This window comes from Bacillus rossius, chromosome 11 (assembly GCF_032445375.1).
Source record: "Bacillus rossius redtenbacheri isolate Brsri chromosome 11, Brsri_v3, whole genome shotgun sequence".
Taxonomy (NCBI): Eukaryota; Metazoa; Arthropoda; class Insecta; order Phasmatodea; family Bacillidae; genus Bacillus; species Bacillus rossius.
In genome coordinates this window covers 24,683,943-24,709,931 of record NC_086338.1, presented here as the reverse complement: position 1 = coordinate 24,709,931, position 25,989 = coordinate 24,683,943, and the positions used below count along the sequence as shown (strand labels likewise).

Below are 25,989 nucleotides of genomic sequence, written 5' to 3'. Positions count from 1 at the left end.
TCAGAGTCCCAGGTTCGAGCCTCGGGAAATATATTTAAAATAAAAAAAAATTAAATAGTAAATAAAAAATTATGATAAATAACTTACTTTGGTTGGATTTACGATTATTAAACATATAAACAATATTGCCAATATATACTTACCCGAAATATCTACCAGGTGACTGATTCACCACTTCTAATAATAAGATATATATTACTCCCACCAGGGCGATGTCATGGCAGCCATATTGTATTCACTTTTCGTCTGCTAGAGTGCACTGCCGCTATGTTGGCTGATTTTTATGCACTAGAATCCACTAGTGTCAATAACAAGATAGCTATCGTAGCTCTCCCCTCATGTTTTTCATAGGTACTTCTCTGCTTGCTACTGAAGTTTTCACTACACGTCGCTGCTGCCTGAAAGCCTGAAGCCACACCCTGGGAGGCCGACATCCACTCCGACTCTAAGATATGCTCTTCATCTTAGTATTATTACTATTATGGTTGTTATTAGTCTCCTACTCGATTAAGTAACTAACTTTTGTGTATAGTAGCTAAGTTGCTTACATCTATATTAAATTGCTGCTTTTAAAATGAGTTATAATTAATAATAATTAGTAGACACCCTTGCTCTTTTATAACCGCAGTATTGCTCATTGACACGAGAAGAGAGAATGTGCAAAGAACACACCTAGTAAAAGGTTTGGCTCTGAGAATTATCACAAGCAATTTGCAGAAAGGATGAATTGAAAACACACTTGAAGACATGCAGAAGTCGTAAAGGATGGCAAGATTAAAGATATTGGCTCAACAAAGTTGCATTGATATCCTTAAGTATACACCGGGAGTTGGCACTTACAGCAGTAATATCTAAAAGTTTGTCATCATCGACTAGACATTCTTGCAGAAACTACGATATGTCGTTCGCATTTGTCCATGATGTATGAATACACGAGAAGACTCCTTCTCTTAGGAAGTTTCACTGTGATAAGTATCCTGTTTGGTCAACTCGTATTACAAGTTTAAGATGACATGCGAAAAATTGTAAAGGCAAAGTTCGTTTGCTAACTGTGGAACTAGCTGCGGACATAACTTCTCAGTTTAAGTTGGAAACTCATACATGTATAAGTTCTAGTAGCAAGACAGATGTGCAGAAACTAATCGCAACTTCACCTTATCATGTATATCTAAAGTTAAAGGTTGTGATCGTCGCATTGCAGGTAAATGATTATGAATTCTGCTTGAGAAAATATGCATTTGGTGGAAGTTAGAAAGACTACAATTTTCTAAATACCTGTTAAGAGTCAAAATATATTTTTACTTTTTTTTATGATTTCAAGCAGAATATATTAGAATAGATCAGCTTACAGATGAGGTAGCATCAAATGGAACTTAAAAATATAACTTATGGTTGGTATAGTCCAACATATATGGTAATCTGGAGTCATTCGCTGACCAAGCAAAGAATTGTGCTTTCAAGACAATAATTACAAGCATTAAAAATTCCAGCAAAGTTTTACAATCTGTTAAACTCAGTATCGAGGGAGGCTGTATGCACGAAAAGACTATATGGAAACTGTATCTTTCTGGACATTTTTTCAGTGAATCTATTGGAACTGAGAATTAGTCAGTATAATAATTGAGAATTAAATGGATACTGGATTCCTAACTTTTGCAAGTTATCATTTAGTAAAATAGACTTTATGTATAAAAATGTTTGTAAAAATTGCGTTGTTTTATTTATTGTTCTCTCATACTATGCTGATACTAGAATTTTGACTATTTATGATAAAAAATGAAATTTACATAAATTGAAGTTACCTTAAAATAAATACAACAGCAGTGCATTATAAAAAATTATATAAAATCCGTTACTGCGGATACAAAATGAATGCTATGATGTTTTACTATTTGATTTAATATATATTCCTGGGTGAAGGTGGTGGGGGTTCAGTCTGTTTGTGGACACAATGTGGTAAGGATTTTTTTAAATTTGCCCTCACCAGGTCCGAACCGAGGACTCTTCATTCGACAATGTAAATGGTTTTTTTTATAAAACAATTAAAAATTTTAAAATAATTTTTATAATTTTAATAATATTTCTTAATATTTTGGCCAAAATTTAAAGGTTTTAAAGATGGCAGCCAAGAAGATGGACATGGTGTCATCTATAATAGCGGAAAGTTCTAATACAAGATGATAGAATTCAAAATATGTGAATTTCTAAAATCCCAAATAGCATAATCAAAAATGGTGGAAATTTTAGAATCCAAAATGTTGGTATTGACATAATCCAAAATATCGACCAGGTTCAATGTAATGATAAAAGGTCCTCTACAGCTCACTGTTGACTGGTAAATTGAAAATTAAGCTGTATCGAAGACATTTCAATCCAACAATATTTATGTTTACAAAAATTTAATATTATCACACAAAAAATATTTTTTTTTACCCTCAAAACATGGGAAGTGATGAATTTTGAAAATTTTTTGTGGTAAGTTTTCCTTTAAACTGGTAAATTTTTAGTAGATTTTAGTGAATTTTGGTTAAGTTTTACAGTTCAAATTCAAAGGTCAAGGTCTTCCAATATTAAAAACATTTTTTTCTAATTAACCTGTTTTTTACAGAACACAATTGTTTTTACTTGAAAGCATTTTAGTCTTGTAATGTAGCTGTCAAATAAGAGAATAGATAGTGAAGAAAATCACAATTTAGATCTGCTACGTAAACAGGCATAGATCGGGGTAGCTACTCTGGGAAAAGGCACAAGTTGTGTTAGCCGTGTGTATTTGCTAGAAGAGAAAAAGGCATATTGCGTGATAGCTACAATTTGAACGGGCGCATGTGAAGGAACGCGGTACCTAGAACGAGCGTGGGCCAGCTCTCCATGCGCGACGTGAGGCCCTTGAGGAAGATCTGGTGCAGGAACAGCACAGTCTCGCTGTTCAGGAAGATGGAGTTGACGTCCTCATGAGTGCAGGGTGGCTTCTTGGAACTGGCCGCCATCTTGAAGGGTCGCAAGAAGCACGACACCAGCACCTCCATCTGCTCCATGTACTCCTCCTCGGCCTCCACCATGCGGAACACCAGGCTGCGACGCAAGCACACAACACACTATCATGATACATTATCCAACACTCCATAATATCCTGCTAACATTGAAACAATCACCTTGTATTGGCATTGCAGGTCACGAGTATTTGGAACAACATAAATACTTTTCAATTCAGTCTATAGGAGCAGGTAAATTACGAAGTTATATTTCTGTATGCTAATTTTTCCAGAAAGCCAGGAAAATAAACTTCAGTTTAAAAATGTACAGGATGTATCAAAATTCATGGTACAACTCTTGAGGGTAGAAAGCTCTTATTATTTGCAACCATTTTTTCCAATAAACATGTTGCCGGAAACGCTTAGTTAAGCCCCTGTAGCCCCAGAAAGAGTCAGCATAGTCAACCCGTTGGGCTTTGTGCGAGACAGACGATGCTGTGGTGAATTACGTGTTTACGACGCCGGGCAGTGCTCAAAAGGACTGTACGATGTCGAATGCTGACCCCCGCCCCTTTTTACTTCCGTTGGTGGCGCCTTCACCTCTTTCGCTGTGGTTCTGAAAAGGGTGACGTTTTAGTGGAGCTCAATGGAGTACACGTTTAGTGAGTACACGGACATGCTGCTTGTTTACGGGGAAGATAGACAAAATGGACGAGCCGCCCGTCGTCTGTACGAAGAACGATATCCGGGTCGTAGGATTCCAGCTCACACCATGTTTGCAAGACTTACTCAGCGAATGCGTGATACTGGTACATGTGCCGTCACAAGACCAAATGCTGGTGCTCCACCCAGGGTTCGTACTCCCAGTTTTGAAGAAGATGTATTTCAGAGATTTGAGAAGGGTCCGGATACAAGCACAAGGGCAGAAGGTTCCGATATGGACGCTGACAAAATGGCTGTTTGGCGAGTTCTTCATGAGCGACTCTTGTACCCGTACCACCTTCTAAAAGTACAACACATGGGTCCGGCGGACTATCCTCTTCACATGAAATTTTCTCGTTGGTACATTCGAAGAGTATTGAGGAACCCTGAGTTAGCGGTTTTATTCAGCGATGAAGCCAAGCTCACTCAAGACGCTATTCTCAATTCGCACAACAATCATGTTTGTAATGATGTCGATCCGCATGCAACGTGTGTTACAGCTCGCCAGGAACGTTTTTCAGTTAATGTGTGGGCCGGTATTTTTGACAGCGTACTCATCGGGCCTTTTTTTCTTCCGCCACGACTTACCGGCGCCGGATACCTCCACTTCCTTCAGAACGAACTACCAGGTCTTCTTGAAGAGGTTCCATTGCATGTCCGACGTGTGATGTGGTACCAACATGACGGGGCACCACCTCATTTTTCCCTGCAAGTGCGAGAGTATTTAAACCAAACATTTCCAAACCGATGGATTGGACGAGCGGGCCCTGTCGCATGGCCGCCAAGGTCACTGGACCTAACCCCGTTAGATTTCTTTCTGTGGGGTTACGTAAAAGGGCTTATCTACGCTACGCCAGTAGAAACGGTAGAAGAGCTTACACAGCGAATCATTGAAGCGTTCGAAATCATAAGGTCGACTCCACACATGCTCCAGCGTATCCGTGAAAACATGATTCGCCGTTGCCACCTCTGTGTCGCTCAAGGTGGGTGTGTTTTTGAGCCGTTGCTTTAGGCTGTCACGTTGTTAAAACATATGCAACAATTTCAATGTTGTGAAACAAAGCCGAAGCTGTGATTGATTTCAGAGTGAAATTAAAATCTGTGCCACGATTAAAAAGGTTATTTCTCTACTCTAAAGCCCGCACATCCACAACATAACACTCTACAACGGGTTGCCTACGCTGACTCTTTCTGGGGCTACAGGGGCTTAACTATGCATTTCCGGCAACATGTTTACTGGGAAAAATGGTTGCAAATAATAAGAGCTTACTACCCTCAAGCATTGTAACATGAATTTTGATTCATCCTGTATACAGCTGTTCTGAAATATTCTAGAAGATACAAAAAACTCAATTTACTAACTACATAATATGTTATCGAATATTCCAATATTATTGATCAAAAATTTTAGGAACATCAATTCCAATTCCAGATGCTATACAAAATATTGAACTTCACGACAGTAACAGCAACACTATATATTAAAATTGTGAAAACACTGTAATTTGGTGTTATTTAACAGCCAAGACTGGTCATGAGATAGATCGCACACTCAAAAATATTACTGACTTCTAATAAATAATACAACTAAATTGAAAGTACGTTCAACACATATTTAAAAGTCAATGTGTTTCGATATGAGCTGTTATGAGAGTTGTTTGTCTAAAATCATAAAAACAAGTTGTAAGAAGTGAAGAAGAAATAGTGAACAAAAAATAAAATATGTGGTCGTAAGGATCTTCGACCAGTTCAACATCTTCTGGGGTCTTCGGTGAAGTCTGGACATTATCTTTGGGTTCCTGCCTTCATGCCTCATCCACCCTGGACGGACCTTGGTGCTGATGAATTGGCAGACAATACCTGAAAATCCCCGGCCCTTCTGCTTCAGAGGTGTTTCGTCAGCATTTTGTTGACATAGTCGTCCTAAATTCGTCGATTCTACCAGCCGGGCTGAGCTGCGGAGCCGATCGAGTGCCTTCGCTTGGCTGTCTACTGTTCTGATGGGGCCGGCACCGTTTCCTAAGCACTGTCGCCTGACTTCGTTGCCAGGGGAGTTGCCGCTCTGCAGAAGCATGACTGTCGTTTGAGGTGTCGGAATTGTTGCCAGCTCTAATTATTCGAGACACGATACAACAGGTCAATGGAAAGGTTGCATTGAAACGAATACATAGCCTCTCGGCACCCAAGGCAATCCTCTGCCTCCTCGTGGCACCGATGATGTTTACAAAAGAGGACTCTAATTGTGTATACCTGCCTCAGGCATCCTTAGCTTGTCTGGATAGGAACCAGTAATGGTGAATGGGCTAAAACTGAAAGCGAAACGAAAGGAGATGCATTTGAAACCTTTCTAGAAGGTTCGCCTACTGAGCCCTGGTGGTGGGTCCCAAAGGCCTGACTCACCGTGAAGAGCTAAGGCTAATGATTAAAGGCGACTGGACCACCATTGGCGGGACCAGATGCACCAGGGCCTTAATCGGCAATCAGCTGTAAACCCCCTGGGATTTAGTAGATGGGGTCGGGGAGAGACTGAGGCAAACCGACATCCTCTACAATTTCTGTAAACTGCACTAATGGTTAGTTCTAGACACCACTAAAATTGGTAGTTGGTTTGACCCTTGGTGGAAATTGATCTCTGCTGAGGTTTTCTCTGTCGGCCCAGGTTTAGCTTGGGTAGGTCACGCACATGGTGGCGGTGTTTCTTTCACTTGGAGCAAGCACAAAGGATTCACTAGCCCAGAGAAGATCGGATGTTTTGAGAGGTGATACAGCTCCAATTACTAGTCTGGACAGCTAGAAGAGGTTGAATAGGCTTCCACTGGGCAAAGAATTTTCTGGGTTACCGAGGGGTCCCAGAATTATGTGGTGGATCGGAGTAGGTGTCAGCAATACTGATAATATCTAAGGGCCAATAACATGGTTAACTATCTGGTTAGCTGAGTGATCTAGGGAGTTGAAGTGGTGACGATGCTGGAATGGGTTTCCTCAGTCTCTCGTCATAGCCAAGGTCCTAACAATCCCAATTAATTAAACAGTGTATCTATTTCCACGGTCTTGGGAGCCTCAGGGTGGCAGGGCCTAATGGCTAAGAGCGCTAGGTTGAAAATGAAAAAGGGGGGAACCCCCTAAATCAATATATGTATCATACTCATTTGTCTCTTGATGTGCCTCTGCTGCTGTTTGGGGTAGATGTTCCCTGTCTCTCCAAAGCTCCCTCCAAAGAGTTATTTCTCCCGATAAAGAGAGAGTATGAGGCAAGTCACTGCTGTAAACACTTGCAGCTGCCACTACCGATGTCAAATTTTCCGTTTTTATGATGGCACTTGGTACAAGGGTAAACAAGTCCAGAATTGAAGAGTGTTCTGCTCTTGAAAAGCGACTCCTCAACTGTCCCAATACATAATCGATAAAAGGAAGGAATACATTCAATCTGAAACAAAACACGACATGACATTATTCTCGAGCTCGAAAGAACAGAACAGAAATGAAATAAATGCTACATCAAAGCAAAAAGCATGTGTATGTGTTAAAGGTTTATTTTACCTGTAGTATTCCTTAGCATCAGGTGCTTCTATATTTGTGCGATGAGTTGAACGTTTGGCAGTTCTGGGTGCCTGCACTGGAATGTCCAACGGTTCTACAATACAACATGCCTCTTGGAAAATTTCTTCATATTTAGTTTCTCTGTACCTTTCCAACGTTCTTATTACAGTGTCTACCATCTCATAGCATAGGTTAAGATCTAACGCAACAGCCTGAAGTTGCCGTGAAAGTGAAACAGTAATTTCAAATACAGCGGTGGTTACTGTCAAAGGTAAAACAAAGTCGAATCGTTGAATAGAAGCCAGAAGACTTGCACTTTTCCATGACTGAGAAGTTCTGTACATTTCTTCAAGGAACTGTACAATAGAGTCAAAGAGCTCTTTGAATTGAAGGAGTGCATCATGTCTTTCAAGCCAGCATGTGTCACTAAGACTTTGTAACTTAACTTTTTTCGCCTCTAGATGTTTTTCAAGAATAGCATGCTTAATAAGTTCCAATCTTTTTGCTGAGTCACGTACAAAATTGGTAACGCTACTTACAACTCCCATCATGTTCCGAACTCTAGGCAAGCTGCAGGCATTCACTATAGCTAGGTTTAGTTTGTGTGCTGCACAATGCATGTAAGTCGCTAGCGGTTGGAGCTGCTTTATTCATGATTGTACACCACTAAACTTTCCAGACATGTTGGAACCCCCGTAATAACCTTGACCTCTCAAATTCTCAAGTTGTAGGCCGGCTTTATTTAATTGTTGAACGATTTGATCACTTAATGCAGCACCAGTCAAATCAGTTGCAGATAGGAAGCATATGAACTCTTCGTGAATTGTGCTCTTTTGTACATTCAAATACCTGATACATACACTGAGTTGTTCTGTACCACTGGCATCGGTTGTTTCGTCGCCAAGGACAGCATAGTATTTTGCTTCTTTGACTTTGTCGAGTAACTTTTTCATTATGACAGAATGGCAACAATCAATCAGCTGATTCTGTGTTGTTTTGCTCAGATATGTAGCATTTTTCGGTGTTGTCTCTAAATGTTTTTGGAGAGATGAATCACCTGAGTCAATGCGAAATTGTATAAGTGCTCGAAATTTTCCTTGGCTGATTTCATCACTCAATGCACCATCATCTCGGTGGCCCCTGAATGGTATATTTTCTCGACCACACAGAATTATCGTCTTTACTATAGGAATCAACCGCTCTCTATTTGATTTAATCATTTTAAGTTTCTCAGTTTCGATTACAATATTGATAGCTTTTTCAGGGTTTTCATACGAACTTTTGAAATATGTACTTTTTAACACAGCCATTTTGTGGTAATCGGTAGCGGAATGGTTTCTGAATATTTCTAATGCCTTTTTATATTTGCAAAGTGGACGCGTGACTAAAGATCCTAGAGCCACAGAATGTTTGCCCCCACTATCTGGACCAGAAAATAGTACACAAGGCAAACAATATGCACCATTCTGTTGTTGGCTATAGACTAGCCAAGAGTATTCCTTCAGCCAATCAGATCGGAACTTTCTTTTTGTCCACCCCCTGTCTGCTCTGGATATTCAAAATTGCGAGGTGGTTCTAAGGACTCCGTCAGGTGTTTAAACTTTTCCTCGTCACTAAGAACTTTTCCTATTGCATGAGAAATATCAAAAGGATTTTCACCGTAAGCAGTGGATGTACTAGCCACTGGCACCGGTTCCGGCTCTGTAACAACAAACATAACAACTTGTACACGAAGTAAATAATCATTCACAACGAAATCAACAAATTTCCAACAACTTAACTAACTCTTCAGAACTGCTATAATGTAATTTAATTATTTACTCTCTCTAATGTAGCTGTAATGCAATGAGTAAATTACCTTGTCCATAGGTAGAGACCGGAAAAATTCGCGGATCCATTCGGCGATGGGCTAGAAGTCAAATACATTTACCTTTTAGATGATTTTGCTATTCGCTTACTGTTCATCTGTACGAAACTCAAACCAATTATAAACCCTCAACCAAAGAACGAGCGAATCACAGACAAACCAGCTGAAAAGACTCACAAGTCAGCAGCCAATGAACTGACATTCGCACAAGTGTACAGGGGAATGTGGAGTCTATCCTGAAGGCTATTGAAACCGCGAATTTTTCCGGTCCCTATCCATAGGTAATTAACATAGAGAATAAAATATAAAAAAATACATGCAATTATCTGGACTCCAAAATTAAACAGGATTTATTACTAATCTTAAAAATAAAATTAAACAAGGTTGCTTATTCAGTCGATAATAATATAGTAATAAAATAAAACAAATAATAAATTAGGCGTGGGATTACATTGGACACAAAAAATACAAGAGTTCAGATAATATAAAGAATTTAAAATAAAATATATGCTAGCTCATGATCAGTCGGTTCACAAGAGATCTTTAATCAAAAGACTTCTGAGTGTATGTTGTGTGATTAGAAATTGTGCCGTAAATAATGAATACTGAGACTTAAAACGTTGTTCACAAAAATGTAAATATATAATTATTTTTGATTGTTTATGTCCCGAAGCAACAACAGTTAATCACGAAAAATTAGTGATAATATTCGCAGTATGCTAGTATGGCGTCCTCTCAGGATTTAGCATACCACATAGCCATACTTTAATTGCCGCTGTCTTATTGAATTACTATTACGACCCCAGTAAAAACAATTGTAACAGAACTTCGCTGAAGTTCTGGGGGGTAATTATTGACAAGATTTGCGAATCTGCGACGTAAGATATTCCTTAAATCCCGCGTCGAAAAGGCCCGACGCGGAACCACACACAAGCCATAAGATGGCACAACAGACATAATACTCAATAATTCAGCTAACAAAATAATAGCGTCACTAAGAACGATGTTTCAATATACAGTTCAGAAGTTCCGCCGATTTCCAGGCCAATCATCGGCCTTCAAAAACGTAATCCAAAACTATTTTTAGAGGTTATATAAACGAAAAATGAATAAATTGTACATAAATAATTATGCTCACACAAAAGTAAACAAATACTTAAAAATTAAATAAATGATTTAAATTAAAGTTTCAGTGTTCTGTGGTGCATAGTAATATCACACTAAATTACAGGTTTATTTAAAAATGGCACATAATCATTTAAGGTGTTGAAATAGCAGTCATCAACAGCTTTCCTCGACTAACTGTGTTAATATTAATTTATTTTAAGTACATACAGAATAATCAGAAGGATGTACCTACCTGATGAACTTTGAGTCAAGAATGATAAGTCACTGACATTGTTTCCAGGTAATATTGTTTCATTTTCGTTCGGTTCGCCCTCTTCTTTCTTCCTTTTCGGTAAGAAAAACGAACGAAGATCCCCTTGTATACGTTTCTCTGTCATTTTTTCAAAATTTAACAAAAGCAAATAAAAGAACGCCACGTTAACAGTTAATAATGATTTGAATAGCTCATTCTATTGTGATCGAATCCACAAACCATACATGAAGGCCTATGCATCTCGAGTACAAGGCGCGACTGCGGGGCGGGCCTTTTGGAAAGAGGAGAGCGAAGAGGTGATACCGTGCGCTCTCCCCCTTTCCCACACTCCCTTTCCACATAATCTTTGTTACAGGACAGCCGAAGCTCTTATTACAAGCACTATATACATTTCGTTTACGTCTCGCGCGAACCTGTTGTTGGTGCATAATCGTGTGTGCTTTGTGTAGTTATAATGAAAGTGGACCCAGATGCTTTTGGGGGGGGGGGCTTAAGCCCCTTAGCCCCCCCCCCTGGATCCGCTACTGTATGTATGTATGACCTCGTTGCCAGAGGAGTTGCCGCTCTGCAGGTGCCTCGCCACACTGCCTGCTGACTGAGCCGAGTGAGCGCCATCGCTTGGCTGTCCGCTGTTCTGATGAGGTCGGTGCCCTGATGCTTGCCTTCCGAGCTGCTGAATGCTGTCCCCCTGATGGGTGGCCTCCTGGCTGACCTCGTCACTGGTGTACTTGCCACTGCGCAGTGGCCTCACCCCGCTGCAAACTAGCTGAGCCCAGGGAGTGCCATCGCTTGGCTGTCCGCTGTTCTGATGAGGTCGGTGCCCTGATGCTTGCCTTCCGAGCTGCTGAATGCTGTCCCCCTGATGGGTGGCCTCCTGGCTGACCTCTTCGCTGGTGTACTTGCCACTGCGCAGTGGCCTCACCCCGCTGCAAACTAACTGAGCCCAGGGAGTGCCATCGCTTGGCTGTCCGCTGTTCTGATGAGGTCGGTGCCCTGATGCTTGCCTTCCGAGCTGCTGAATGCTGTCCCCCTGATGGGTGGCCTCCTGGCTGACCTCGTCGCTGGTGTACTTGCCACTGCGCAGTGGCCTCACCCCGCTGCAAACTAGCTGAGCCCAGGGAGTGCCATCGCTTGGCTGTCCGCTGTTCTGATGAGGTCGGTGCCCTGATGCTTGCCTTCCGAGCTGCTGAATGCTGTCCCCCTGATGGGTGGCCTCCTGGCTGACCTCGTCACTGGTGTACTTGCCACTGCGCAGTGGCCTCACCCCGCTGCAAACTAACTGAGCCCAGGGAGTGCCATCGCTTGGCTGTCCGCTGTTCTTATGAGGTCGGTGCCCTGATGCTTGCCTTCCGAGCTGCTGAATGCTGTCCCCCTGATGGGTGGCCTCCTGGCTGACCTCTTCGCTGGTGTACTTGCCACTGCGCAGTGGCCTCACCCCGCTGCAAACTAACTGAGCCCAGGGAGTGCCATCGCTTGGCTGTCCGCTGTTCTTATGAGGTCGGTGCCCTGATGCTTGCCTTCCGAGCTGCTGAATGCTGTCCCCCTGATGGGTGGCCTCCTGGCTGACCTAGTCGCTGGTGTACTTGCCACTGCGCAGTGGCCTCACCCCGCTGCAAACTAGCTGAGCCCAGGGAGTGCCATCGCTTGGCTGTCCGCTGTTCTGATGAGGTCGGTGCCCTGATGCTTGCCTTCCGAGCTGCTGAATGCTGTCCCCCTGATGGGTGGCCTCCTGGCTGACCTCTTCGCTGGTGTACTTGCCACTGCGCAGTGGCCTCACCCCGCTGCAAACTAACTGAGCCCAGGGAGTGCCATCGCTTGGCTGTCCGCTGTTCTGATGAGGTCGGTGCCCTGATGCTTGCCTTCCGAGCTGCTGAATGCTGTCCCCCTGATGGGTGGCCTCCTGGCTGACCTAGTCGCTGGTGTACTTGCCACTGCGCAGTGGCCTCACCCCGCTGCAAACTAGCTGAGCCCAGGGAGTGCCATCGCTTGGCTGTCCGCTGTTCTGATGAGGTCGGTGCCCTGATGCTTGCCTTCCGAGCTGCTGAATGCTGTCCCCCTGATGGGTGGCCTCCTGGCTGACCTCTTCGCTGGTGTACTTGCCACTGCGCAGTGGCCTCACCCCGCTGCAAACTAACTGAGCCCAGGGAGTGCCATCGCTTGGCTGTCCGCTGTTCTTATGAGGTCGGTGCCCTGATGCTTGCCTTCCGAGCTGCTGAATGCTGTCCCCCTGATGGGTGGCCTCCTGGCTGATCTCGTCGCTGGTGGACTTGCCACTGCGCGGTGGCCTCACCCCGCTGCAAACTAACTGAGCCCAGGGAGTGCCATTGGTCAATGGGCTGCAGCTCCCGAGGATGTCATCTGTTGCGAGCTGTTTTGCGGCTGATCGCCTTATAGAAGCCCCTCTCTACATTTTGCGGTCCAACACTCTGTCCTACGTCAGTAAGAGTCAGGTTGCTTGCTTTTGGTAACATTTGGGAAATGTCTCCAGAATACCTGTTCCGTTCATGTTACACCCTACATATTTGACAAAACTTCATTTCTGATAGCTTATTGTGCTGTTTCTCTGATCAATTAAAATCGGTTTCCGGGGAAGAACAGACAGTCTTCGAATTGTAATCATGGAAAAAAAATTTTTCTGGAAGGGCAATATTTCATATGGAGGCAAATTAATTCATAAAATTAATATTAATGTAGACTACAAATTAAAATATATTAGAATCAATTGTTAAATTTCTTATTTTATTTCATATTAAATACAAAATTGTCAACATTTACAATTTAAGTGCTGACTGGTAACGTGGAGCTTTAAGAAAATCGAAAGAACCTCGGTTTGTGTTTAGATTTTTTATAACAGTAACTCTAACCACTATTTCACTATTTTTCATTCTGAAATATATTTTCTTGTGAACACTTTTTGGTGCTGTTTGAGTATGAGAACAACAACGAGCCTCACTTTATAAGTTCGAATGTAAAATTCGTAATAATATACGGAGCATTCATGTAATTCATGTTTTCATGCCATTCATTTTTTGTAACTCGCCAATAGATGGCTATGCAGTGCATCAACTTCCTACCATTCGACCGATCGCCATGGGTAAATTCATTTTTATAACAGAAAATTACAGGTCATATACATACAAACAGACAAACAGTAATTGTGTGTCATTTATCTATGTTCACCACACTGTCATATTGCGCTATCCATTTTGCTTTAACTCTTGGACATTATATCACCTTGTGTTCAGCCCGGGCAACGCTGGGCACTGCAGCTAGTGTGTGTGTGTATGTGTGTGTGTATGGATGTTGGTATACACGACGTTGATAAACCCCGACACCGTTTGACCGATCACCATAGAAGTTGGCACATCGAACTGATTTTTCACGGAGAAGGTTTTTATGGTATCATTTTTCTATACCTAACTAGCGACTAGATAGCGCTGCTGCGCATCAACTTCTATAGATACTGTTCAACAGATCGTAAGGAAATTTGTTATATATAAATATTTAAACACAGAGAATATTTTCGCACTAGCCATTTGGCTATAAATAGCCACCAGATGGCGCTGCAGCGCAGCAACTTCTGTACCGTTCAACCGATCGCCATGGAAATTGGTACATTGTATTTTTTTTTTTACTTTCTTTAATCCTCGATAACAACAAATAGTGATTGTGACTGTGATTAGTTTTTTTTTGTGAGTGAGTTTAAAATGGAATACCTTTTCAAACTTTTTTTTTTTTAGATTCTGCATTACATACAAATCATACATTTTTAGATATGCAGAGGTAAATAAATAAACACTGGCAGGACAAACGTCTGCCGGATCCTGCTAAGAGATTGTTGTTTTTCGTAGGCAGTGGCGTAGCCAGGATTTGTGTATGGGGGGTGTTAAGAAGCATGGCCCCCCGTATTAAAGTGGGGGGTCCGGGGGTCCTCCCCCGGGAAAATTTGGATTTTAAGGTGTAAAATAGTGCTATTTCCGGTACTTATATTTAAATATTGTAATGGTAAAAAAAATATTAATTTTAATATGAAATTTATTTGAGTGATGAATAAGAAATTAATTAAAGATTTGGTGCTAAGGAAGGGGGGAGGGGTTTGAATCCCTAACCCCCCCCCCCTGAATACGCCCCTGCTCGCAGGCACATAATTCACTAACGTGACGACATGCGCACGGCAGTGGGGCTGGACGGCGCGCACCTGTTCCTCTTGCGCATGCTCTCGGCGTGCGGGGACTTGATGTACTGCTCCACGATCTGCTTCCAGCGGCGCCGGCACAGCCAGCCGCGGAAGAAGCTCTGCACCTTCTTGATCTTGCGCAGCTCCAGCGTCTCCTGGTCCACGGCGACCGGCTGCGCGGCCGCCCCCGGCGCGCTGGGGGCGGGCTGCGCCGCCTCCGCCGTGCCCGCGCGGTACGGCGACACCGGCCGCCACTCCTTCTTCAGCGCGCACAGCTGCAACACCGCGCGCGGCACAACGTGTCGTTGCAGCCTGGATTCTGCTACGTGCACGAAAGGAGTCAGCAGATTAATGAAAAAAAGTTTATACTATGCTACAATAGAGTGAAGAGAGAGAAGGCTGCGTAAACAAGTCATTTCTATCAGATAACCACTATTTAATAAACGAAACCTTCCCAACGTATCAAGCAACTATACAGTAGCAGTAGTATAATAAAAGGGGCGCCGGGAACAGTTTAAAGGCATCTTGTGCCATGGTGCCGACCCCATCTTGGATTGTGACGTCACGGCGATCATATTGGTATCAAATTTCCTCAAAATTGTTCAAAATTACGCAAAAATGACTCAAAATCCCTCATAATTCCTAAACATTTTCCATTTCAAGGGGAAAATTCCAATTTTTATGAAAATTTCCCATTTTTTCCTCCAAAACACTAGAGAGGCCAATATTCTTCGGATAGGGGTAACTGTGCTCAGAGATGGACAAAATTCCTCTGAAACATCGACCTTGACCGTAAACCTGAAGATATTTTAAATTTTGGCCAAAAAAATTTGGAAAATTCCCAAACATAAAAAAAATTGTTTACATCAAATGTTTAGTTACTCAATCCATCTCGGTCCTTAGTTTGGTTCCCAGCCAGAGTAACGATGTTATTTATGTATAAAAATGAAAAATAATAAATAATTACTATTTTCATAAAACTTTAATAAAGAAAAATATATAAGTTTTATGTAAATGTGTTTCCTGCGCCTGCTGCTGGCCCGAGGATTAAGTTCACGTTTACCATCTTGATTCTTGACGTCACGGTGGCAATCCTGTATGACATTGACTTTTGACCTTCGAAATATGCAAAAATTGGCCAAATATGCCTAAATAATTTGTCGAAAATTGCCAAAAATACGCCCAAATCAGCCAACATTTCCAGATATAAAAAAATTACTTTTATATATATATATATATATATAAGGAAATTAAAAAATTTCATTTCTGAGGGAAAAATCCAGCAAAATATTCAATAATTTGGAAATCGAAAAACCTCAAAAGACTTCTGCCGCAAAGCGGCTTAAAGTCCGCATCTACAAGCTGCTCTTAAGCCGCCTTGATCATGACCTTGACATTTAGGATATCATGGCCGCCATTTTGAATTGTTATGTAACCGTTGTAATATTCGTTACGGCCGCCATCTTAAAAATCAGTAATTTTTATGCTAGAAAAACGGGAAAAATTTAATATTTGCAATAAAAGAATTAATAGAAATTTTAATAAAAAAAAACATTCGGCCAATTTATATTATACTGCTGATGTTCTTCGAGAGCTTCTGGTTATTTCTGAGGAATAAATCTCTGCATGAAAAATTATTTAATTAGTGAGTAATGCAATTTTATTCGGAGTTACATTTAATTAGTGAATGTCTGTTACTTAATCAGCATTTACAATATTTTTATCAGGTGGAATTAAAACAAAAACTCATCACTCAGTCCAATAATATGCTTAAGACCGCTAAGAATCACGATCATGCAAGATGAACTTCTCCTTGATGTCTAGCGAAGCCCTCTTTCTCTTGCAATATTGAGAGAGTACCCCGCATCCCAAATAAAAAAAAAAATTTACCACGAAGTAACACGAGCAGACATGCGTTTAAAATAAATGGAACTACTTGTGACAAGTTTTTTTTTTTTTTTACCAGAAATAAAATAACTCTCCCTTCTGAATGGAACTACTGTAGCCAGTGGGAGCCATGTATCCTCGAAACCTCGTAGTCTCATAGCCTTGTAGTCTCGTAGCCTCGTTAAGAATATATATATATATATATATATACACACATATATATTTGTTTCTAGTTGGAGATAACCAAATAGCTGTCACCCTCTCACTTACTTTCTGTTCTTATGCTGTTTATTTAGGTTACCCACAGTTTCACAAAATCATCCAGGTAACTGTGTGGGCGTTTTAACAACATCCATGCTGGCCTGTCCCACTGCTCCTGCAGCGTGTGTGTTACCGCTCCTGTATCATTTATGTGTTATCACTTCTGCAGCATGTGTGTGTTACTGCCGCTGTATCACATGTGTGTGTTACCACCCTAGAATCGTTTGTGTGTTACCGCTCCTGTAGCAAGTGTAAATGTGGGTTGTCCTTTTTTACTAAACGTGAAGGGAGGCCAGAACCTGGCATGGACTGGGGTTTACGTGAATGGAGCAGATTAGGTATGCAAGGTAAATGGTATCAAGTACACAAACATTTAATTCAAACATCAAATCATAACATTAGGTTACTGATGAGGTTAAGTGAATACAATTTAGGCAAGGCTAAATACAAAAATCAAAAACAATGATTTTAGACAAAACGGGCTTGTTAACAACAAGCTTCGAAGTTAAGCCGGCTATACCGTAAGCGATCCCATCATACAACGCGCAGTTGACGCGAAGCAAAAGCAGTGCCAAGTATGCAGTTAAATTCAGACATTTTACGTTTTACAAAACTACTGCAAAGTGCAGTTACAATTACAGAACGAATTTACATTAATAAGAAATAATCAAATACGTGCGACGACGTCTCAGGGGGAGACAGTTACCAATAAAAACGAAGTTGACAGTGAAGTTACGTTAATGCATTAATCCAAACAAAACAATTTTCAAGGTGGCGGCCGAAAAGGAATTTAGACAGACCAATTCAAGAATAAATGACTCTACATTAAGGTAAGGGCCACCGCCTCACACACAACTCAAACCAACATACATTTTCCCCTGAGGTCGCACACCCACGTAGTTCAAAATGACCCTAACGGACTACATGCTAGTAGATTACAACAGATCAGCTACTGCTGACAACCGAGCCTGACTAAAACCAGAAGCAAGAAAGAGCTTCCTGACATGGTTGCAGCTCAATTTATAAGATCGCGCCGCAGCGCGCGCATGCGCCAATCAAGGGGGGGGGGGGGGGGGCGAAAGAGTAGACATAGAACAACCACTAGGAGGGGGGAAAAGGTGGGTGAAGGAGGAGGGGAGCGGAGTGCCGGAGGCCGATGCGGCGCGCGAAGTTCAAACCGCTACACAAGAATGTTATCACTGCTGCAGTATGTGTGTTATCGCTCGTGTAGCATGTGTGTTACCACTCTTATAGCATGTGTGTTACCTCTCCTGTAGCATGTTTGTTACCACTCCTGTAGCACGCGTACGTTACCACAACTGGAACTGTATGGGTTACCATTCCTGTAGCACATTGTGTTACCACTACTGTAGCATGTGTGAGTTACTGCTTCTGCAGCATGTTGTTGCCGATTCACTGTCCCGGCTGTGTATAACCCGTTGAGACCGGGTTTAATAAAAAAATATATTTTTTAATTGCATTATGTTAATTTTAAAAGTTCTCATAATTATATGTTATTGGTAGAAATAATCCTTATTTTATAAGTAAAAAAAAAACTTTTGTTACATATTTATCTCACTGGTTTAGCGAGCTGAGGTAAAAAAATTTAATTTTATTTTTAAAAAATGACTATTGTTCTTGAAAAAATATTTAACAAGCTATTAAAGACAGCCGTTTAAGAATAAAACAAATAAGTTTAATGAAAAGAAAAACCCTTTTAAACATGTTTAAAGATGCTAAAATATTCTGTAATATTAAAAATTGAAACAAAATGGGCCCAGTTATTACAATCAGCAAAGCTTTATTAGTTTTAAAATATTTTTAGGAGGTAAAACCCATTGTTTGCAACAGATTTATAAACTGTAGAACAAAAAAATAAAGTTTTTGAAAATTAATTTTTTCTCCTTAATAATTTACAATTGAAAAGTAATAAATTCTATAAAACACATATACTGGAATATTACCAAATATTTATATATATATATATATATATATATATATATATAAATTAGCTAGAAACAAGTTAAAGGACAATAATTAAAACACAAAAGGGCCCTTGTTCGTATTCAAAGTCATGTAAGGTATTGTCAAAGACACTGACGTATGTGAACGTCATGGTTAATTTCGTATGGCCATAAATGAGAAAGATGTGTATACATCCCAGTGCAAGAATTACGTGGCTGAGTGCAAGAGGCGAGTGGGCGCTCACCTCGGCGCGGAGCTTCTTGATCTCGGAGGCCAGCTCCTCGCACTGCTGCGTGTACTGCCACTTGGCGGTCTTCTCGCTCTCGACTATCTGCAGCAGGTGCAGGTGCTTCTGCTCCAGCTCCTCCTTCTGCAGCAGCAGCTTGTTGAAGCTGCCACACCACACACACCACCACACACTCACTCTCGACTCTGCAGCAGGTGCAGGTGCTTCTGCTCCAGCTCCTCCTTCTGCAGCAGCAGCTTGTTGAAGCTGCCACACCACACACACCACCACACACTCACTCTCGACTCTGCAGCAGGTGCAGGTGCTTCTGCTCCAGCTCCTCCTTCTGCAGCAGCAGCTTGTTGAAGCTGCCACACCACACACCCCCAAACACTCACTCTCGACTATCTGCAGCAGGTGCAGGTGCTTCTGCTCCAGCTCCTCCTTCTGCAGCAGCAGCTTGTTGAAGCTGCCACACCACACACACCCACACACTCACTCTCGACTATCTGCAGCAGGTGCAGTTGCTTCTGCTCCAGCTCCTCCTTCTGCAGCAGCAGCTTGTTGAAGCTGCCACACCACACACACCACCACACACTCACTCTCGACTCTGCAGCAGGTGCAGGTGCTTCTGCTCCAGCTCCTCCTTCTGCAGCAGCAGCTTGTTGAAGCTGCCACACCACACACCCCCACACACTCACTCTCGACTATCTGCAGCAGGTGCAGGTGCTTCTGCTCCAGCTCCTCCTTCTGCAGCAGCAGCTTGTTGAAGCTGCCACACCACACACACCACCACACACTCACTCTCGAATCTGCAGCAGGTGCAGGTGCTTCTGCTCCAGCTCCTCCTTCTGCAGCAGCAGCTTGTTGAAGCTGCCACACCACACACCCCCAAACACTCACTCTCGACTATCTGCAGCAGGTGCAGGTGCTTCTGCTCCAGCTCCTCCTTCTGCAGCAGCAGCTTGTTGAAGCTGCCACACCACACACACCCACACACTCACTCTCGACTATCTGCAGCAGGTGCAGTTGCTTCTGCTCCAGCTCCTCCTTCTGCAGCAGCAGCTTGTTGAAGCTGCCACACCACACACACCACCACACACTCACTCTCGACTCTGCAGCAGGTGCAGGTGCTTCTGCTCCAGCTCCTCCTTCTGCAGCAGCAGCTTGTTGAAGCTGCCACACCACACACACCCCCACACACTCACTCTCGACTATCTGCAGCAGGTGCAGGTGCTTCTGCTCCAGCTCCTCCTTCTGCAGCAGCAGCTTGTTGAAGCTGCCACACCACACACACCACCACACACTCACTCTCGACTCTGCAGCAGGTGCAGGTGCTTCTGCTCCAGCTCCTCCTTCTGCAGCAGCAGCTTGTTGAAGCTGCCACACCACACACCCCCACACACTCACTCTCGACTATCTGCAGCAGGTGCAGTTGCTTCTGCTCCAGCTCCTCCTTCTGCAGCAGCAGCTTGTTGAAGCTGCCACACCACACACCCCCACACACTCACTCTCGACTATCTGCAGCAGGTGCAGGTGCTTCTGCTCCAGCTCCTCCTTCTGCAGCAGCAGCTTGTTGAAGCTGCCACACCACACACACCACCACACACTCACTCTCGACTCTGCAGCAGGTGCAGGTGCTTCTGCTCCAGCTCCTCCTTCTGCAGCAGCAGCTTGTTGAAGCTGCCACACCACACACACCACCACACACTCACTCTCGACTCTGCAGCAGGTGCAGGTGCTTCTGCTCCAGCTCCTCCTTCTGCAGCAGCAGCTTGTTGAAGCTGCCACACCACACACCCCCACACACTCACTCTCGACTATCTGCAGCAGGTGCAGGTGCTTCTGCTCCAGCTCCTCCTTCTGCAGCAGCAGCTTGTTGAAGCTGCCACACCACACACCCCCACACACTCACTCTCGACTATCTGCAGCAGATGCAGGTGCTTCTGCTCCAGCTCCTCCTTCTGCAGCAGCAGCTTGTTGAAGCTGCCACACCACACACACCCACACACTCACTCTCGACTATCTGCAGCAGGTGCAGGTGCTTCTGCTCCAGCTCCTTCTTCTGCAGCAGCAGCTTGTTGAAGCTGCCACACCACACACCCCCACACACTCACTCTCGACTATCTGCAGCAGATGCAGGTGCTTCTGCTCCAGCTCCTCCTTCTGCAGCAGCAGCTTGTTGAAGCTGCCACACCACACACACCACCACACACTCACTCTCGACTCTGCAGCAGGTGCAGGTGCTTCTGCTCCAGCTCCTCCTTCTGCAGCAGCAGCTTGTTGAAGCTGCCACACCACACACACCACCACACACTCACTCTCGACTCTGCAGCAGGTGCAGGTGCTTCTGCTCCAGCTCCTCCTTCTGCAGCAGCAGCTTGTTGAAGCTGCCACACCACACACTCACTCTCGTGGCCAGATCTCAGCAACACCACTGGTGGAATTACAAACTCCCCTATTGACATCTTCGCCCAGCGTACTAATCATCGGCACTGTAAACATCTACTCTATAGACGGCAACGCCCCGACAAATTATTTATTCCAAAATTAGACATTCTATTAGCAATTAGCCATACGACCACACGCATCTCCGAACCACAAAGTACCAATCAGTGCTATGCCTTACGGCCAAGTAACCCCCAGTGAGAACACATGAGAGAAGATTCCAAACAACCACACCTACTGAACGGAAATAAACTGATTTCAATTATACAAACATTATGACTATGCTATAATCAAAATAGTACACCAATGTCTTGGAGAAATCTAGTGCTGTAAAAACTGTATGAATGGGATTATCTAGAAGGATATTCTCATGTTCTTAATGTACAAGAGATAAATTTTCGTTGAAAAAGAAGTTTAAATTATAATACATAAAATAAAGGCACTGATTCGTGTAAAAAAAGGGAAAATTGTTTGTAAATGTACAAAGAAATAATTGGTAATGTATGTCCTTATTTGAGAACTCTCTCTCTCTCTGCGCTGCTAAAGTTGTGCCACCATCGTGGTTCTTCTCCTTATCATTGTTATCTGATGAAAACTCGAGTATATATAACCTAAAAAATCAGAACATCGGAGAAGCATCCATATACTTCTAGCATATTCTTCACTATTCTGTACTATATTCCAAACAATCCATACAAAAGCAAGGCTTCCACCTTTATCTTTCTTCTTCTTGCTGAGCTATCGAACTGCCTGGTTGGTACTCCTGAGTTTTTTTGATTATGTTGACAAGAAGAATGTTCACTCTACTTAGTCATTGGTTGCTCTAAAAGTTTACTAATTTTACAGCACGCAGCAGTACCCTATCTTTGACTCTCTGATGATGTCACTTATTTGGTTTTACCCACACTAAGTCTCAGGTAGGGTAATTATCACATCCTTAACTTTTCGTAGTGTATAGGCATAAACACCTTGCACTCGGTCACATCCTCCACCCGTAAAACTTCACTGCAGGAGGGCATCTTCTTCCTGGTGAAAACGAGTTTTGAACTAGCCAGTATCAAGTCACTTATTCACTTGTCAGAGTCTCCACAGGTCTAGAAGCCAAAATAATAAAGGAAGCGGACGAGAGTACCTGCTGGCGCTGGTGTGGGTGATGATTTTGGTAATAATGTGGTGTTTGGCACTGGAACTGGTTGCTGATGTGGATGACTGGCATGTAACTGCTTGCTTGGAGTCTTGAGGACGGTAATTCGATGTCTTGTGGAGCTACTGCCATTGCACTCGGTGTAGAATTATTTTCAAAACCAGAGAGAGACGAAAGGAGAAAAGTGAAAGTCCTACCCAACCTAAAACCCCACAAAAAATCCTTTGCAAAGAGAGAGAAAGAGACATTCAAATATCGTGATAATCAATACACAGAACTTCACTAAAAACTGTATCACTTTGACTAGATCCACAAGTGTGAAATCACTCATAGAGAGAATAATGACTAGAGACTATATATATGTATTATCAAGCACTCGAACATTCCATACAATAGACACAATATTTTATTAATTAGCATATTTCATTAAGTATGACACATCATAAATAATCTCATGTTTCAGAAGGAGAGAGATAAGCTTTTAGCTATTTTAAGTGTTGAATACTTTTAATTGCCCCAAATGGGCTTTAAATTTTTCGATGGTTGGTTCTGATCTTCCAATAGTACAGACTCATCTATTGTAAACTTTACTATTTTAAAATGATTAAACCTCAGGGGACAAACTTTCATGAAAAAATAATCTACTTTGGAACTAAGAAAGTGAGGTTAGAGAAAAACTGTCTCCTACTTTATACGAGACATTAGCTTTGTTGACAATGTACTTCATTGATAGCTTTTAGTGGTATTTAGGTAAATATTTGCCCACCCCATCCCAAATAGCATCAATTTTATAATTTTTTACAGATTCCCACACAAATGGTTTCACGTACAATATATTCACCAGAGGGGGATGAAACAACTATCTCTCTAGGAAAAGCTTATAGGGAGTATGCTTTTAGCATAATTTACTACATTATTGAAACACAAAGCCAGATTATACATGGTTTCATCCCACGTGCACTATTAATCCTTCAGAAGTACTTGAATAGCTACTTTCAAAGTCCTATTGTAGCTCTCAACCATTTTTTCTTGAGTATGGTAGGATATAGTATGGAATAACTTACCCATGTGATCAATATATTTTTCATCTCTTATGATGAGGAATAGGTGGCATTTTCACAAACTATGGAAACAGGTTATAAAAAAAATTGGATAAAATATTATTCTCCCAGATGTCAGCATATTTCTCTAGTTTTAAAATTTCTTGCAGGAAAGAAAATAAAAGAATCATTAAAGTTATCTACACCTACCAAGATGACAGTATAGCCTGTGGTGAAATATGGTAATAGCGCACACTTACAAATAAATTGTACTATATGCGACATAAGCGCTTCTAGTAGCAAATATTTAAAACAAATATGGCAGCTAGACCTCCAATAGGTGCTGATAATATTAAAACTCCATACTAAAAAAATACATTTATGAATATTTGTGTTATTTTTATAGTTATGTTATTTCATTCTTAACATGGCATATGTCTCAATGACTGTGTGGTCAAGTGTGAAACTTTTTCTTACTAGAGGTCCTAGCTGCCATTGTTAGCATCACATCGCTTCAGATGTATTTTGTATACAAAAGTTAAATTTTATATAATCTTTAATGGTTATAAAAACACTGGTAAGTAATGGTATATCAACCTTACATGCATGAGACAGAGCAATGATTGTGCACTCTAGGAATAAACAGCAGAAACAATAATGGTTGAATCCAGCAGACGATCATAAAGTGGCAGTCTCCAGGAAACGAAAAAAATATGGCAATTTTCAGAAGACGAAGACCACATGGTGACCTAGCACACGAAAACCAAATGGCGGTCTCCAGCAGACAAAAACAAAATGTCGGAATTCAAGATGGTGGAAAGTGTCAAGGTAAGCTTAATGCCATCTACGATGGTGGCCATTACATCACAATCATAGATGTTGGAATTAAATACAACAGTCGGAATCAAGGTCAAAGTTAAAGGTGAAAGTAATTTAAGATAGTGGCCGTAAATGTCAGAATCCAAGATGGCGGATCCTGATACAGAAACTACGCACCAGAACAAACAGCAGGAAATACCAAAGTACACTACTGTGCTATCACTATATACGTTGAAATTGTTTACAGTTGCTGGCCTTTTGGTTGGTGCTTGCGAGAAAAGGCATCAAACAAGAATTTTTTTTTTTCTCGAATAGGTTAATGACTGACTAATAATTGTAGGTCTTCCTTCTCATCCTACACTGCTAAAAATTATGACATTGAAGGTTATTACAAATACGAGGGGAAGTGGACTATCTATGTGTATGTATTCATCGTACTCTCGTGTGAAACACTGGCGAGTGAAGGAGTTGTGATTGGTAGCTCGCTGCCCAGAGCGACACTGCTCTCGTTCCTCTTCATTGTTCTTTCTTCAGCGTTCCCTCTTGTCTGATCCCCTCCCCTTGCTCATCAGCCAGTTCCACACAGCTCGCAGGCAACACCAATCACCGGAGCGGGACGGTGCTGCGGCAGAACAATGCACCGGCCTCGGACGAGAAGAGTTGCAATGTTGCTCCGAAAAGTATTGCCTATCACACTACCGTGGTTTTCCTTCATGATTTCACGCAAATGACCTAGTATTGCTCACTATCCCTGATCTTGTTGTTTGCTGTAGTAAAACACAGTGTGAGTTTAATGGAATAACTGCTTACCTGCCCGAAATGGACGACTGGACTGAGCAAACAAATAGCGAATTACCTTTGAAAACGTTACACCCTCAGAAAAATCACGAAACAATATTAGGTGGATAATGTTCACTGGCTTTCACGGCCACTGTCTGAAGTAGCTTGGCGTCTGGGTTGTAGCCGCAGTAGGTAACCGCTCACTGATGATGGCGACTGCAATGTTGACCGAAACGTCGGCGAATTACTCGCCAAGGACGCGGCTACAACCCAGAAGCCAAGCTTCTTCAATACTAGGTGGAGATTGAGTCTGAGATTACATATAAATACAACTATGATGGGAATACGCATGGTCTCGATACTAAAAGTCAACAGTTGACTACAATAACGTGTGCGACATCAAAAGAAATGGTAAATGGTAGAACTAGTTGCAGGATGAAGGTCCGGCACTCACCTCGCTTCGCGAATGGCCTCGATCCACGTCTTGCAGTTGGACTCGGTGGCCGCTCGGAGCTCGTACTGCCGCTGGTTCTCCCGCCGGTACGAGATGGCGAAGCAGTGCTGCCAACAGACGCGAGCCCGTCAGCGTGCCTCCAGACCACACTCGACCAAACTTCTGCACCCACTGCCCACCAGCAAGTGGCGACACTGCTGGCAAGCAGGCACCACGTGTAAACCTCCATTCCTAGCCTCTGCCGAGGTACCTTGCTATGCCCAACGGTGAAAACAAAATTGTGTTAGCAGTTTCTATAACAGTAAAAAAAAAATACACACACAAAA

General features: G+C 42.5%; 1 protein-coding gene across 1 annotated transcript in view; it reads right to left on the bottom strand.

Annotated features, from left to right (window-relative positions):
* The window catches only part of LOC134536698 (ras-specific guanine nucleotide-releasing factor 2-like), a 400,528-nt gene that overhangs the window by 219,570 nt on the left and 154,969 nt on the right, over positions 1-25,989 (bottom strand). The window contains exons 3-6 of the mRNA XM_063376561.1: positions 25,664-25,770; positions 18,997-19,144; positions 14,661-14,914; positions 2,843-3,072 (exon numbers count right to left, since the gene is read on the bottom strand). Coding sequence (XP_063232631.1) covers positions 2,843-3,072; positions 14,661-14,914; positions 18,997-19,144; positions 25,664-25,770 — 739 coding nt within the window. The remainder of the gene's footprint in view (positions 1-2,842; positions 3,073-14,660; positions 14,915-18,996; positions 19,145-25,663; positions 25,771-25,989) is intronic.